The sequence below is a fragment of the Melitaea cinxia genome, chromosome 10 (assembly GCF_905220565.1).
Source record: "Melitaea cinxia chromosome 10, ilMelCinx1.1, whole genome shotgun sequence".
Taxonomy (NCBI): domain Eukaryota; kingdom Metazoa; phylum Arthropoda; class Insecta; order Lepidoptera; family Nymphalidae; genus Melitaea; species Melitaea cinxia.
The window spans coordinates 11,130,801-11,148,830 of NC_059403.1; the positions used below are offsets into that span (position 1 = coordinate 11,130,801).

The 18,030-nt window shown below is 30.8% G+C and overlaps 2 protein-coding genes across 2 annotated transcripts; both read left to right on the forward strand.

Moving 5' to 3' along the window:
* Positions 1-586: 586 nt before the first annotated feature.
* LOC123657294 lies at positions 587-3,256 on the forward strand. The gene is made up of 4 exons (XM_045592870.1): positions 587-677; positions 1,023-1,153; positions 2,294-2,423; positions 2,767-3,256. Exons 1-4 carry the CDS (start codon positions 599-601, stop codon positions 2,895-2,897), a joined length of 471 nt encoding a protein of 156 aa, XP_045448826.1. The 5' UTR covers positions 587-598; the 3' UTR covers positions 2,898-3,256.
* A 1,453-nt stretch (positions 3,257-4,709) lies between these two features.
* On the forward strand, positions 4,710-12,921 carry LOC123657298 (inositol polyphosphate 5-phosphatase E). The gene is made up of 10 exons (XM_045592872.1): positions 4,710-5,488; positions 5,567-5,686; positions 5,850-5,978; positions 6,326-6,483; positions 8,332-8,604; positions 9,035-9,135; positions 10,057-10,182; positions 10,700-10,817; positions 11,634-11,772; positions 12,807-12,921. Exons 1-10 carry the CDS (start codon positions 4,833-4,835, stop codon positions 12,919-12,921), a joined length of 1,935 nt encoding a protein of 644 aa, XP_045448828.1. The 5' UTR covers positions 4,710-4,832.
* The last annotated feature ends 5,109 nt before the right edge of the window (positions 12,922-18,030 follow it).

Below are 18,030 nucleotides of genomic sequence, written 5' to 3' on the forward strand. Positions count from 1 at the left end.
TTAGTAGATTAGTTTTTTGGAATTGTTAAAGATTGATATTTAAATTATCTAATGAATTTTACTAACAAAGAAAAGGAATATATGTGACGTTTATATTGTTATAATATTGCTGAAACTAATGTGAAAAGTGAAGAGTATACGCATGAACCAGCGCATCTAAAGAAAAAAATGTGATTTAACAGTTTAACTAATAGGAGCTAAGGATTACCTAATTATTCTTTGCCCATACCATATCATAATTATCTTACGTTAGAAATTAGATTTTTATTTTGCGTGGAAATGCTTTTACGCACACCGCTGACGAGGCCAGCGGAAGTGTGGGACTTCTGGCCAACCCAGACTACCCACAAATCATACGTTATCTTTATACCAACCATACCATATACCACGACCATTTGTACCTGGAATCACGAAAATATACAGATATATTATAGGGCTTACAATACGACTTATTTACATTTTACTAGCGATTGGATGACAAACAATTAACCAGAAAACATACTTAAACTGATAAGATATATGTAGGTACATTACAATGACGGAGACAAAGATAATAATCAATAAGGGGAAATATCTAGTCAGCTTTTAGAAATCACTTATGTTAACGATCATAAACACATTTATAATGTTTGCTAAATTACTTCTACTTGCATTTGCTTGTTTCATCGTTAAAGTGGGTTAGTATTTTTTTTTCATTATATCTACGTAATATACCATTATTAAAATCTATATATATTATCTCATTTTGGTACCTTATCTACTAAATAGTTAACATCAAACGATTTGAATTTTAATTTGTCATTATAGATATTATGATAAAATATATATATATTCTTATACAGATATATAGCGTACATAAAATGATATTTTGTATGTTTTTTTTTGAGATTTAATAATAAATATCATAAAATGATACCAATTATTTACTTAAATTAAAGACATTTATCTTCTGTTATTAATTATGATACACATTTTTTTTCATATAAAATTGTACGCTCATAAATATATTATATCTTGTCCAGGAACATTAAAATGCTACATATGCGTTTTTTCATCAGCTGACATCGACAAGTCATGTCTAACCGTTACCAACTCCACGCAAATTGTAGAATGCACGTTAAAATATTGCACCATAATGAGGCAGGAACTTCAAGTGAGCTTTTTACTATATTTGATATTTTTGGAGTTTACTACTTAAAAAACGATATAAAGTCCGTAGCGTGAGAAAATAATGATGAGTTAAATCGTATGAAAAGGTAACGCTGAGAAGAGCCGCTGAGATTTGCTCTGAGAGTGACCTTTTAGCGCGCTACCTACATCTTTTGTGAGAAAGGAATAAATACATTTTTAAATATGACGGTAATCGTTTTTAAGGAGTAAGTTCCAGTCCTAAAACACGCACTATTTGTTATAGGTTGCAGTAAAGTCTACCAAAATGATTTTAATTATCCTTTTATAGTGATTACATAATTTTTTTCTTAATTAAATATTTACCATTTCACATTGGCTCTTAATATACAATTTTTTTTCATATCCAGAAATAAAAGCATTTTATTAACTAATCACCTATTTCTTTTTATCTCTAATATACAGTTGTATTTGTAATGCTAACTACACCTATCTCTATCTGCTCTCTTATGAGTTTTCTCTTTTCAACACGATATTATCTAAATCAAATTTGCTCCACTACCACATTTAAATGCCGTTAAACCTAGAATTCAATTGAATGTTAATTCAATGTTAGTTATTGTTTATACCTACGTTGCTCTACGCATTTTTTTTTTATGTCACTAGGTCGGCAAACAAGCGTACGGCTCACCTGATGGTAAGCGATTACTGTAGCTTATAGACGCCTGCAATACCAGAAGCATCGCAAGCGCGTTACCGACCCAATCCCCAATCCCCCCGGAGCTCTGGGCACCTTACTCACCAACAGGAACACAATACTGCTTGAAAACAGTATTATTTTGCTGTGATCTTCTGTAAGGTCGAGGTACTACCCCAGTCGGGCTGCTCCATATTTTGAGCAGGAAATTCCTGCTGTGCCCTACCTCAGTTATTTCGAAGTTGGTATCTACCGTTTATCTTTTACCAGGATTCAAAATATTACCATATTAACTTCCATCATAAACAGATTATATCTTCAAACTGAAGGTGTTACAATAACTATGTGAAAAAAATTATGAGTTAACACAGATAAAAAATACAGTCTACTCCTTTATAATAGCTTGTTAAAAAGAAAAGCAGACAGCACATTGTACATTTACATATACTTATCAAATAAAAATTTTAGGATCCTGCCGGCGTTGTACACACCTTTATTAGGGGATGTGAAGACTCTCCAGCGTATTTAAATCATTTAGTGACAGATGCAACGTTTAAAAGTTACTATCGTGCCTGTACCTACGATCTCTGTAACTCTGGTTAGTGTATACACTTTTTTTACACACAAAGAGTAGACAAGTATAACAATAAGGTATATGTATTCGTTTTTAAAATTTAAATTTAGTTATTAACAATTTTATCAAATAACAAATAATGATATTCAATATAATACTGCTTAAATCTTTATTACATACATTATAATTTTGCAATACCTGACTTTACTAGGCAGTCACAGGACTATATCGATCTGATGTCTTACGTAATAAATCGCTAGCAGGATAAGCGTCTTGCGTAATTTTGACAAAAAGTTGGGTGTCTAAAAGCAGTAAACATATTTTTTATGCATATAATTATGTTTATGTTTTCTTATATCGTAAACAGGTAATGGAATACAACGTGTAACAGGTTCAAACTTATTGCCGACCGGCGAACGCAACTATACTAACTTGCTTGTACCGGGAACTGGCAGTCGCCAATTAGACAAGATTTTTGATTACAGTCTGTATAATTAATTTAGTAATCAACGATATATATTACAACGACATAGATTATAAAATCGAATTTATGTTTATATATAAAGAAACGCAGGATATTATTTGCATGGTAAAGCTGAATCATGCATTCAGCCTGAATGCAAGATTGTTAACTTAGCATGCAAGAATATTATAACTATTCGATTCAGTTAATAACTTCACAAATTTTTAATATAAAAAAATATGTAGTTATATTAAATTAGTCATAAAAATAATTATGCCATAAAGCCTATTTTATTTCACTTTTCAATTTTTATAAGCTCAAAATTCAGAGTTCTTAATGAACTCATAAATTGGATGTAAATGTTTTGATGTCTAAATAAATATCTTTTTATCTCTTTATGTGTTCATTTTTGCAAGTTCAGAAAAAAAAGCTCTTTGAGAGCTCTCTTTGATTAAATCTAAAGGTCTAAGTTTGGTGACGCATTCAACTTCTGGAGGAGGTCTTAAAAACATCATTCAGACGTAGGGTCTGAAGTTCAAATCGTAAATGTGTGCTCATACGGACTGACCTAAAACGTAATTTTGCTATATGGAAGGGTCCTATCTCGTCGTATGAAATCAGATTATGCCAAGTGTTATTTAAATTTATTTTGTAGTTTTGGCACGATATAAATCGGGCCTTTATGCAGACAAAATCAAAATAACAATTTCCGTTATTAACTGCCAATAAAAAAAATCAAATTATTACTAGTTACATTTTTATTACATCAATAATTATCTACAGATACCTAAGTATGATGAGACCGGTGAGACCAAAAACAAACACTTGATTAGACAAAATCGTAACACCATCGGTTCGAACGGGAAACGTACCTGAAAGTGACTACCAAAAAATACATTTAAATTTATAGCATTTTAGGTTCTATGGGACTTAGACTACCATTATTATTTTGAAACTTTCATATTTCGACGACTTTTCATAATAACCGTGAAATGTATTCATAATGACCGTAAGAGTTTAAAAAGATATAATCGTAGTAGAATTTTTAGATACAAGGGTGATAAAAACATTTTATGAGTTGATTTCACCGTTTATAAATAAAGTTTATCCAGCATATAAATTACGAATAGTCTTTAACAGCAGGAGGTACTACTATATATGTATAACCCAAGTTTTTTAGTTAACTTTTTACGACTGATCATTTATAACTAGTCTTATGATATTATAATATAAAATCATTTTGCTATCGTGACAAATGCAGCGACGAATCGAATCGAATTTTGTTTCTAAGTTTGAATTAAATGCAAACCATATAAAAAAAGTCCAATATAAATAATTACAGAAATTTTACTCTCTAAAGATAATATGTTAGTAAAACAGTAAAATTTCTTCGTCACCAACAACCAAATATGTTACATTAAATTAATAAAATTCAAGTATTACAAATTGCACGAATTAAAAAATTATTGTATATTCATTGAGACTTCAAAAGTTCGCTTTTAATTTGAGTCGAGAGTGGTAAGAGTTAGGTTATATAATATCTTAGATACTTATAAGAATTAATTAATATATTTATTTTTATTTCTCGTATTTCTCGCGAAAAAAAATCTACGTATCATTTGGTACGAACCGTCCAAGATCCTTTTATTAATCTGCCAATATTGCCAATTGCTATGACAACAAACGTAATACAAACAGTATTTTACGATGCTTTTGCATAATAAAATAGAAGTAATGTTATTTTTTAATTTTATTTAACAATGCTATGAACGACGTAATTTTAGTGTTTGTACAAGTAGTTTTGTGGACGTACCTACTTGAGAAGGCTTATCAATAGTAAGATAAACTGACACTTAGTTCTGAAAATGACATATTGACACAGAAATGTTATTATAGGTTATGTTGCTCTATATTTAGTAAAAATGTAATTAGTAACTTAAATTAATTGTTTGATTGGTTTTAAACCAAACATGACAACATCACCTACTAGAACAAAACAAAAATTGTCGTTGCGAAAACGTCTATTTGTGAAAAAATCGCCAAAAGTTGGTTGCTATGTAGACACAGATTCCAATGAAGAATGTAGCCAGTCTACCTCACGTCCTATATCCCCTGCAGATCCTTTTATAGCACAAAGTGCGTATAACTCTGAACCTAATGTTAATTATCTTCACAATCGTTCAAACTACAATGCGGGCCATGTTAGTGATAACACTAATCAAACCTCTCATCAGAACACCTACGACGATGATAGTAACTCTAAATGTTGTAAGACATTCTTCAGAAGATCTCGACCTAAAAGTTTAGTAGAAGGCCATGGGTCAAAAGATGATTCAAATTCTAGAACAAACAGCCCTACGAATAATTCTATTAATAGTTTAAGTGACCATACAGCATCTCAAACGAAAAGTGACGAAATACCCAAAGTGACCGTTAATTTCCCGAAAAATGAAGATACGAAAAAATATTTTGAGCATTCAGGTTCATTTGAAGGTATTAAACCAAAGAGTAAGTTATTTGTTAAGAGGTTATCAGCTGATCACTTAATTTCCAATGAGTCGAAACCTTTGTATCATTCATCGTCGCCAGAAAGTGATAGGAGCAGTTCTTTAGATCGTAAAAAAAGGTGAGTAACGCTTTAATTTCATCTACTATAAATGCCTTTTCATTTGTTAATGTCCACGTTTGTGTCATGCCTCATAAGGAGTAAGTCGACAATAACAAGATCAGCTTCTCGCGCCGGGAGCACTGACAGCTTGGCTCGTAATTCCCTGCTTGCTGCACAGGTGTTACGCCTCATACCCACACAGGAGGCAAGGCAAAGGTACAGGCAATGTGCATGTTTGTTAATAGTGTTGTGTTGCTTTTAGTTGTTGCTTAACTTTCTCAATATTGCTTTTCTATATGTGATTGCCTTTAGAAAAATGTTGAATTTAGCCTGACAACAGCGTTTATGGATATAAAACTGTTTTCTTATCATCTTTTAGAAACTACTTGTATGGTAGACTGGCGTCACACTCCTTGCTCGGAGCAGTTGAGTTAGAACATGTATTTCCAGATAGAGAAGTAACAATATTTGTTGGAACCTGGAATATGAATGGACAGGCACCACCAAGGTATATTTCTCTCCAAAATAAACCATTTATAAAAAAAGCTTATGCTGTAAAACAACTTAAAATTTGTATTTTGTTTTATTAATAGAATTAGATGAAGATTTGGCTTAATTCACTGTCTTCTAAAAGTGTCAAAAAATATTCATTTTTATTATACCCTTTTCAAAAAGGTACATACAAAATTTTCTATTATATTATATGGGTAATACAAGGTTTTAGTTATTGTCATATCATCTCAACAGTTTATTTGTTTATGTTAAATTAACACTGAACAGTTAAGATTAAAACACTTCTATAATATATTTATAATTTTTTCACAGAAAATCAATTAATATTAAGTATATTTTTAGGGAGTTAGCAGATTTCATATTTCCAAATCAAGTAAAACATGTACCAGATGTTTTCGCCATTGGCACTCAAGAATCCTATTCTGAGCGCACGGAATGGGAAATTACTATACAAGAAGTATTGGGACCATCTCATTTATTACTACACTCTTATTATTTAGGTAAGTGTATATGTTCAGCTATGTTTTAGTCCAAATGTTTCTTATTGCTTTCAAAGTATTTATTTAATATATTTCTATATTATTAATAATAGGATCAAATATGCAACTGTCATTATTCAAGATAAAAATATATGCATATTTTAATGAACATCATTTTTTTCAAAATAAGTATTATATTTTACAAAATAAAAATCAGTAAAGTCATAAATATCACAAACTATTTTCGTCTCTTGACTTTTAGATAATTTCTAATTCATAAAATAATAAAGCTACAAAGAAGTACATGTTTGATTACAGTTATTGCAGTACTTTTGTGTCATAATTGAAAATAAAACCTTATTGCATTAACAATAACTAACAATAAATTACATAAACAAATTTAATGCAGGTGAAACCACGATAATCCTCTTATTGAAATATTTATACTAGGTTATTAAGTTGCCCGGCGAACTTCATACCTCCATTTTTTTTGTGAATATATTATTTTTAATTTTCCTGTATACAAATCATGTCCTGATAAAAACAAACACAAAAAAATTTATTCGATTGGTGCATTAATTTGGAACTTTACGCATACATGAATACTCATAAATTACTTTAGTTTAAAAATTAAGGTTAGGATTATCCGTCAAATAACTTTATTCACAACTGGTGAAACAGGCTCTAACTGTACTAATCTGATTATTTAGTTTATAAGATTATGCAAGGTCTATAATGACGTCATTTTCTAGGGATATGTATGCAGATAGCAGAACACGGAATAATTAAATAAGGATTATGATGTAATAAAAGCTAATGTTTTGTAAAATAATTCTCTAAGCATAAGATCGTATCCTCTATGTATTCTGTTTAATTATTACAACGTGTTTTCCTATAACTGGAAACCACAACTGTGTCTTGAATCAAAAATGATTAATTGAGTATAATGTATGCCTTGCACTTCCATGATGTAGTTAACATTTGCAGACAGATGATTTTGTTATATCAATATTAAAAAATATATATTTAAAAATTACATAAATTCCATTTTAAAATGCTGTAAAACATGAACACATAATTGATATATGAATGTTACTCTATTTAAAATTCTCGTGTCACATGTTAGTTAAAATACTCCTCTGAAAGGGCTGGACCGATTTTTATGATATTTTGTGTGGATATCGGGTAGGTCTGAGAATCGGCCAACATCTATTTTTCATACCCCTAAGTTATAAGGGAGGGGGTTTAAGGGGTTAATAACATATATGGCAAAATAACGTTTGTGGGGTTAGCTAGTTTAAAATAAAATTTTATTATATGCCAAAACTGTTAGTCTTGCTGATAAAGATAAACAAATAAAAAGTTACGACCTGCTGTGTCACTGCTAGTAAATAGATGTGCAAGTCTCGGAAATTCTCCTATTCTCCTTCTTTAAATAGACGTGGGTGACATTTATCCCGACTCTTTGTCGCCAAAAACCAGATTAGTACAAAAACACATTTTTATGTTTTATGTACAGTAAAATACAATGTATTGACCTTATTTTTGTTATCTACTACATACTCTGCCAATCTTAGGTACATGACTGTGTCCAACCTTAAATAATACCTTAGTTGTCTATAACGAAATCCTTTATCAACTTTATTGAAGTAAAACTTATTTGCATAACTTGGGAAGTAATCTGGTGAATTCGTGACGAGAGAGTTACGAAAAGTGTGATCGGACGAGGCGAACGGAATTTGAGAGGGAGATGTAAGTTAGTGCAGATAGAAAGAGAGAGAGTTACGTTTCGTATATTACTGTAGGAGCTAAAGAAGCTTTACTTCAGTCGTTTAGTCTAAAGCACACACTTTTTTTCTTTTCTTTTAGGTACAATACACTTGACTGTATTTATACGAAGAGATCTTATATGGTTCTGTTCACTACCCGAAGACGCTAGTTTATCTGTCCGTCCTGGAACTGCATTTCGAACTAAGGGTGCTGTAGCTATATCTTTTGCTCTGTTTGGATCAACATTTCTCTTTGTAACCGCCCATCTTACAGCTCACCAGGAGAAGGTTAAGGAAAGACTATCAGATATTAAGAGAATTATAAGATCGATTGATTTGCCTAAAAATTTGCCTTGTAGGCATAGGAGTAAAGGTATGTTTGAATAGTATATTCAGTAGTTCTAACAAACTTAATTAGGGCACTTCATTTAAATAGGATTAATTGCATATATTATTTTGAAATTCGATATAATCCTGAAACATTTGTTTCATCTGATCATAGCGTCTGGGACGTCACAAAATAATGGAAACCTCCAAATATTAATGGCAGAATGTATCGTTATAATGAAAATTTGAAAGTTAAAACCTTTATTTCGAAAATTTTAAATTTCTCAATAAGTCGTACAGTAGATTTCCGTTTACAATGAATTAAGAATGGAAGTTATAATTAGATTTCTGTTTGAAAAAGACCTTGGTATAATTTTCCTAATTACCATAAATTTCGTAAACGACAATTACTGCTAAATTTAAGTGTGAAATACTATTGTTTGTATACCATTATTGATTTTCAATTTCTATTACAGATGTAACAAATAATTTCGACTATGTGTTTTGGTGTGGCGACTTAAATTTTAGACTGGGTGAGCCGAGGGCTGCTGTTTTAAGATGGATTGAACAAACACAAGTATGTAAAATGAGTTTGACTATATATGAACTGATGCAAGTATTCTCCCAATAATAAAAAGATAATTATGTAACTTATCCTGTTAAATATCTGATAGATAAAAAAAGCGATTAGTACTTCAATGAGATATTGTAGACTATACTTTTTACCCTGTTGTAAACGGAAAAGAACATTTATATATCCATTATAGATTGTCAACTACTTTTGAACGATCTTGAAACTGTGTGATAATTATATTTTGTTGCAACTGTAAAAAGAAAATGGGTATTGTAATAGCTTTTTTTAATTTTCTATGATTTATTAAATAAAAAATGATATATGAAAAAGTGTATGCGTGTATGTGCTTGCGTACTTGCGTGTTTGTATGCGTGGGTGGGTGCTTGTGGCCTTGATGCGATTATAAGCCCGTTCTTAAAAGTTTCTCATCATTTGTTACGGTGAAAATTTACTAAAAAACTGTAAATAAAGTTTAGTTACATTTAGAAACATAGCGTGCTTATATAATATTGTTTAATTTGTAGTATCATATTTCACTTGTTCCGATCACGATCACAGATTTAGCCTGTAACATCCCATTGCTGGGTAATTGGGTATATGCCTTTTTCTCCACGTAGGAGAAGAATCGGAGCTTAATCCACCATGCTTCTCTGCTTGGCGGATATTTTCCCTACTATAAATAACGATCGCTATCAGGTATATAACCGGGACCGTGAGCTTAACGTTCCCTCCGAGGCACAGCGGGGAGACCTAGAAGGACGGACATCCAAACCGGAAATAAATATTTGTACAAATACAAAATATCCATCCCGAAAGGGAATCAAACCCGCAAACCGCCAGTGTTTAGGCGCGTACATGGCACACGCACCACTACACCAATATATTTGTTATATGTTTGTTATACAAAAAATATCTTGTTGTCAGTTTCCCCTCCCTCCCCACTTGCCGCATGGCCTTCTACACGCGGATCAGCTGACTGTTGTTTTGGAAGATGGGGCCGCCTTTAGAGATTTTCGAGAAGCACCTATTACTTTTCCACCTACTTATAAGGTAATTTATATTATTATTGTAGTAAAAGAGATGAGTTAACCCTTTATTAAAAAAAAAGTTTTGCGATTATTTTTTTCGCTTCATTTTATTTGTCAAATAACAACTCAAATGCAGATGGGATAGTTCAAATCTTGTACAGTTAAATTATATTGGTTATTAAAATGTTAAATTTTATACCTTACTATCTGTGTGTTATTTTTTTTTGTATGTATATCGATATGTATTTGATTTTTATATGAACTTTTTCCTGGTAATAATGAATACAAAAAGTATCTTATTTAGTGCAATAGTTTGGAAGCGACAAAGCCAGTACTGCGTACCCAGCGTGGTGACTATGGGCAAAACACATGAGTTCACGTTATTTTTGGCAAAACTTGTGGAGGCCTATGTCCAGCAGTGGACTGTATAGGCTGTAATGATGATGTAATGATTGGAAGTTACATGCGTGCATACATTTCGGGGATTTATTTTTTTTATTATATATACATTAAAATTTAATAAATAATGTTTATTTTAGTATGACCCTGGCAGCCAACAGTTCGACACGTCCAGTAAACAAAGAGCTCCGGCCTATACTGATCGAATATTGTATAAAGCTAGATCAATGGGAACAAATTCATCATCTGCTTTTTCTGGTAACTATTACATCTTAATAATAAAAAAATAAAAATGTTTGATTCTGTACACAAACTAATGTTAGGCTCCATTGGTCTGATAAATATATCCAGAACTTAGATAGAGCGTTCGATCGCACGATGATGACGCGTTTATCGTCGTATATTACTTAGTTTTTGGGAATTAGCTACTTTTTAATCTATTAGACTAACGGCAATAGCAAAATTATGGTCCAGACAAATACTAAGCTGGCTTACTTGATGGATGATTTCGCTTACAAGATACTTTTACGAATTCTTTCTTAAGACGGCTACATAGTGAAAGAAACTTGGTCACTCGGAGACCGCAGTTGCTTTGCCTGATATTAGAACAAGATCAAAAAAAATCGAAGTGTATTTTTCTACATAACAGAGATAGCTGACGTGCCTAAAATCAAAATGGGGATATCATTTCTTCTAAATCTGAAATTATGAATATGAACCCAGAAGTTTCAGTACATATACTTTGGCCAATGAATCTCCTACAACTAAAAATCACGAAAATTATATTAAAACCTTAGTCTCTTAAGGTACAGCAGGATATATCCTTCTCAAAATCTGGAGCAGCCCGTTTGGGGAAGTACCTCAACCTTACAGAATATCTCAACTAAATGACACTACTCTCAAGTATTGTGTTCCTGTGGTGAGTAAGGTGGCCAGAGCTCCTGGGGAGTATCGGGGGTAGGGTTGACCACGCGATTACCAGGTGGACCGTAAGCTTGCATAGGTGGACCGTGGGTGGTTGTTTACAGGATGAATGCGTTTACACGTTAATGAAAATGGTATCGATATTTCCAGGTCTCCGGCGCATAAGCAGCGCGGCCGCGCCGCCGGGCCTGCGGTGCGTGGCGTACAACTCGGTGCCGTCCGTGCTCACGAGCGACCACAAGCCCGTGTGGGCGCTCTTCTCCTGCGCCCTTCGACCTGGCACTGACGTGTGCGTACTATGAATATATATATATATATACTAGTTAACCCCGCAAACGTTTCTTTGCCATATATGTTATTAACCCCGCTTAATCCCCCCCCCACTTATAACTAAGGGGTATGAAAAATAGATGTTGGCCGATTCTCAGACCTACCCGATATGCCCACAAAATTTTATTAAAATCGGTCGAGCCGTTTCGGAGGAGTTCAGTGTTTAACACCATGACACGAGAATTTTATATATTAAGATATATATATATTTAAAACTTTATTTGTATATTATACGTCTGTTTTCTTCTTGCGAATTGTGTGCAACACCAACACCTATAGTTAAGGCAACACTTATACTTAATATTGTAAAATTTATTCTTTTTCTGTTCTTGTTAGTGTATGTCATGTTGGTGTTAATGATAAATAAATAAATAAATACACGAATCGAATCGATTCAGCCTGTAAAATCCAACTGCTGGAAATAGGCCTATTTCTTCATGTAGGAGAAGACTCGGTGTCATGCCTATGTGTGTTATATTTACTTTTTCTTATATGACCAAATCGGCAAACAATCTTGTAGCGTACCTGATGGTGAGCGGTTACCGTAGCCTATAGACGCCTGCAACACCAGAAGCATCGCAAGCGCGTTGCTGACCCTAAACTCCGACCGTCCCCAGGAGCTCTGGCTGCCTTACTCACTACAGGGACACAACCTACTTAAGAGTAGTGTTATTTATCTGTGATCTTCTGTAAGGTTGAGGTACTTCCTCGGATGGGTTGCTCCAGATTTCGAGCAGAATACATCCTGTTGTGACCTACCTCAATGAAATTATGCGTAAATAACGACGACCAATAGGAACTCTTCCGACTTAAACTAGCCCGTTGACGCAGTTTGCGGTGAGCCTGCTTTTTTTTTTGCTCCATGGGATTTTCGTGTTTAATATAAATTTATTTAAACATGTGTTCTATATAGGACGGTTGTGATGCCTTTCTTAGAAACAGACGACCGTGTGTGTATGCTAATCGTATGTATTATTATTTCCTTTGTTACAGTGTACCCCTAGCGGCCGGTTTATTTAACCGAGATGTTTATTTAGAAGGAATAAAACGTCGAAGAGCGCTTCTCGACCACGCACCCGGTACGTCCGCCATTTGCACTATACAGTAACTTATAACTAACTATATTATCTCAAATTCATCCTTGTAATGAATTCTTTTTTTTTTTATTATTAATATCAAAATTCACGTCAGTCTTATTATATATTAATCTACATTTGATGTAGTTATTATATTCGTGTTTGAAATTTTATATTTAAAACAATTGACTAATCCAAAGTTGTGTTGTGATTTTTTTTTGTCTGTTGCTTATTTATATTAGTTTTTTGTTACGTTATTTTATCGTTTGTGAAATTCTTCTAACGTATCTTTCTATACAGTATCAGTATAAATATATTATTATTGATTTTTAAACACAAAAAAATCGTTATTAGTTTTTAAATGTAACGTTATGTATTAATATACCAAAGAATATTATTTTGCTATTAGTTATTGTCAATTTGTTTTTTACATTTTTAATGAATGACTGCAAACTATAGATGTAGAATATGTTACTAACGAACTGTACTGGTTAGCTTTATAGTATATCTTTAATATTAGCATACTATATAAAAATAATTATTTAAATAAATAATTAAAGTGAAAACTATTTAAAATGAAAAACAATTCTAGTCAAGGAACAACGTGTTTTTTAAATTATCAGTATTCAGTGTTTTATCTATGTAAAATCCTTATAATACATATTACATTTATGAAATGTTTTTAATTATATAACCTGTGGCAGAGTGTAAATTTAGAGTAGATTGTAAAATTTCAAAAAATAACTCTTGTGTAAGAAAAATTAGGTGGAATATATAATTTTTTTTTAATACTTATAGTAGTATTAAGTTACAATATATTTGTGCCAACATTGGTAATAAGTATTTTTCATGTACATTCATTTCTTACAATTCGCTCGCTCTGTCACATAAATAATTATATTGAAATAAAATAAAAATGTAGTAAGATAATAAATACATCGTTGGTTCAAAATATTGGTTCAAACATCTGATACAATGTTTGAAAGTGTGTAATTTGAACCAATATTTTCATAACTTGAAAGTAATTCTTAAGTGGGTCCAATGTATCGACTTTCCACATTTTTATCACTTTTATATTTAAGATTTTATTTTTATTAATTTAACCAAGAATACAGTATACATGAAATGTAACACTTGTTAAATGTTTAATTTTCGTTTATCATATCATTAGTAAAAAAAAAAAACATTGATATAGATGCCTCTGCCAAGTAGTGAAATATTTTTAAGTATATTTTATGTAATTTGCAATACTATTACTTGTTTTGTGTGTATCTTTAAAAATAGGACAACAAACAAGTAAATGAATCCAACGTTTGGAATTTTATTGAAAAAAGGCGTTATATTAATATATTTTGTAGTGTGAAAGTTACTAGTGCTAATTTTTCTATAATAATATTTCAAATGAATGTAGGTTTGTCAGAAACTATTTCGTTTCTTTAATTCATATGAAGTTATAATTTTGTTTATATGTGTATTTGCTTATATAAAAATTTCTTGTCATGAAAACGGGCGAAATTAGTAGCGACTATTATTGTAAGGAGAAGTGCAGTGGGGATTAAAATTCCTTTATCATCTTTCGATATTGTAAAGTATTGAAGTTAGTTTTTCGTTGAAAAAAATCATAATTCGGAAGCACGTAATAGAGTCAAGATATAAGAATTATTAGCTTCTTGTATTATTTTAAATGTCTTTTTGTCTTTTACTTTTTTACTATTGCCGCCACAACATCCTCTGTATAAATAAATCCCGTATCGCTCGAATTTTCACACTATCAACATTTTCAACGCCAGTCGATGCCTACTATGAAATAACCTGTCAACAATTTTTAGAGCTTATTTGTACTTACCTATGTAGAAAATTAGATGAGTATAAAATATTTAGATTTTCATTAAAACTAAAAAAAACTAGAAACTACATGTATGTAGTTTATGTAAATAAAAGATTTATAAAAAACAACACACGTTTGATAATCGTGTAGTTTTTCCTGCCTTACTATAATAATTAACTGCTGCATTGCTGTGATCAACATTGAGTCGACATATGAACTGTTGCTATATTCAGAAAACGATTCGCTTGCCTTACCATCCTTTAAATTTAGATCATATATGTTCGAACAATAAATCGCAAGTAAAATTAAACCTTTTCTGAATATAGAAACCGGACTTTAATGTTTAAATTACAGATAATACTAAAACGAATCAAATGATTGAAAAAAGACATCGCTTTTAAAGCAAAATATAATTTATGTTAAACATTAAGTAATATATATATATATTGCATTACTTTTTCTTTCTTTACTTAATTTATAATTGGCGTAAGCCAATAAATCTTAAGTACCTTTTAATAAGTCAATAATACCAACTGCTGATCTTAATTATTAATTATTCTAGTCTGTATCCCATTCCACAACATATTTATTTGTTTGTAACTTAAAAGTGAAAGTAATAAATAAAAAGCATAAAGTCAGCTAGAATTTTAGAAAACCTATAGATTAATTACTTAAGTACAAATGTTATTTAAAGTTATAATGCAACGGTTATGCAAATTAACTTTGCCATTTATATGATTGAGAAAATTAATTATTAATCTTAATAATTAAGTTAAATAATGTAACAGTTTTGAGTTAAATTTATGATAAAAATGGTCCAAGAATATAATTCGTAAAGTTGTTACACGAAAATGTAAGCATGAAATGGCATAACTTACATACTTAGTAAAGACTTTATTATTGTTTACTTAAATGGCGTTTTGCTTGAATTTTAAAAAGCAAAATTCAATAACCAATGAATAAAAAGTATATAAAATTAATCGCTTTTTAAATAAAAATGCTTATAAACTTTAATGCGTATTATTAATGTTTTATTTATTTAATTATTCGTATTAAAGGAAATTGAAATGATTAAATAAAAAAGACAAAAATTGTAACAGTGAAATATTTCAGTGAACGTTGAAAGTAAAATAAAGTTAAATAAAAATAAACAATCTATTTAATATCTTGTATTTTATGTGTGTTGTGATGTAGCCACTTAGTTATATTTTTGTTAATTTAAATGACATGTGGTAATTAGTAAGTATTAGCCTTCTTAAAAATACCTCACATTCATGGAATTGTCGGGAAAATTCTGTCAATTTGAATTTAAAATTTTACTAAAAAGCGATACCGTGATAACTCGTAGATACGGAATCAAAAAAAAATGAGCGTTGTGCAATTGTAAATTGTATTTCATTAAAAGTGAAAATTTGCCTAACAAGTAATTTTTACACGTACACTTTTCAGTAGAACTGTTGTTTGAAACTTAATTTTATTCCAAGATATTTCAAATTGATACTTTCGTAAAGAAATCAATTTGTCTTCCATAATAATTATTTAACATAATAAATTTAAGATTCCTTATATTTGCTATGATACTGTAAAATATCCGTTTTTGAAGTTATACTTTTTTTGGCGCGATAGGGAAAAATGATGAGACTAATTTTTTACGATGCGCGCGCACCTTCACAAATAAACCGACACCCTGAAGTTAGCTAGTCAACGAAAAAGAAGTTAACAACGTGAAGTTAGCCAGCCAATGAAGTATAACTACTTACGTGCGAACATTAGTATTTTTTTAAAATTATTAACTATAAATAATCATGCTCATTTCATTTAGCCCTATAAAGTACTTATTAATGGGTTTTGTGTATTAATACCTACGTATCGATCACAAATTTTAAAAATAGTTAAAAATTCATTCTCGATATTAAAACAACCTTAATCTTCTTGTTACATAATGAAAATAAATAACTTAAATTATTATCACAGACAGAAGAACTCATTGGCCTTAGTCCGTCTATTGCAGACGATTTAGACAGTGTCAGACAGACACAGTGTCGCTTAGGATACTCTTCAGGAAAACGCAGGGAGAGGAGAGTAGAGCTTAGGCAACACAGAAGAACAAACAGCAATTTATTAAAATACTAAACTAAGTAAAGAAATACGTACATAACGTATACTTCAGTATGTAAGGTGTTCGACTCTTAACTACGTTCTTTTAAATGGAGGGTTCCGTAGGTGTTATAGATCACGTTCCATGAGAAAAAAAAATTCTAGCTCTTTTCTAAATTCTAATTTGTATTAATATACAAGATACTCGGGTAACTTACTTCTGCATAATTGTCCAATACTATTTTTCTTAGCTCTCAAAACGTCGATAATGTAAAATAACAATAGTAACTGCCGCATACCAATAAAGAAACGCATATAGAAACGAATTATTTTTCTCGTAGAATGTTTTTCATTGTAAATTATAACCGTGCTTACGCGCTCACGAATGTTATCATTAAACAAAGTAAAATTTAAAAATCGGTTACGCGGAACGTGATCTAGGAATCGAACATTAAGTATAGTTAGTTGAAAGGTAAAATTTCCTATACTTATTTTTACACATATTAAAATTTTATTATAGCAAATAAAGAAGGCATAAAACTGTATGTCATTTTATTAACATTAATGACACAGGTTGTTATCCCCATAGCCTGTGTGATGATAGTATAATTATATAACCTACAATTTTTAGGATGATTTCACGAATTCCTTTTTTATGTCACCGATGAGAATGTATCAACATAATCAGTTTTCAATATAGTTTTATAAATTGTGTCTTTTTATTAATTTGGTTTATAATATTTTAAATATTTAAGAATGTACAATAGTTATATATATTATTTTGAATCGTAGAAATGGATTAGCCAAAAATTATATTATTAATATTAATCCACTAAATTACGTTACTTTTCTGTGTAATTTTTTGAAAAATATGATATTTAATATTTTAATACTTAATTGTTTTATTGTAAAATAAAAATTTAATTGCGTCGTAAGTAAATTATGCTAAACACTACGCCAATTCAAAGTATCAAGACTATATTCGGAAGACTATAATTTCCTAATGATTAAAAATATTTAATTATAAATAACCTTAACAAATGGAACTGAGTTCTTGCTATGGACTAGAATGTAGGATTGTTCCCAATTGTAATAATGAAAAGTAAAGTGATTCCAGTGATACATACCGTTGTCATTAAATTTCAAAATGACACTATAATTTGCTAGTCTTTATTCGTGTAATAATATAAAATATGTCTATTCTGTAATAGTGTAA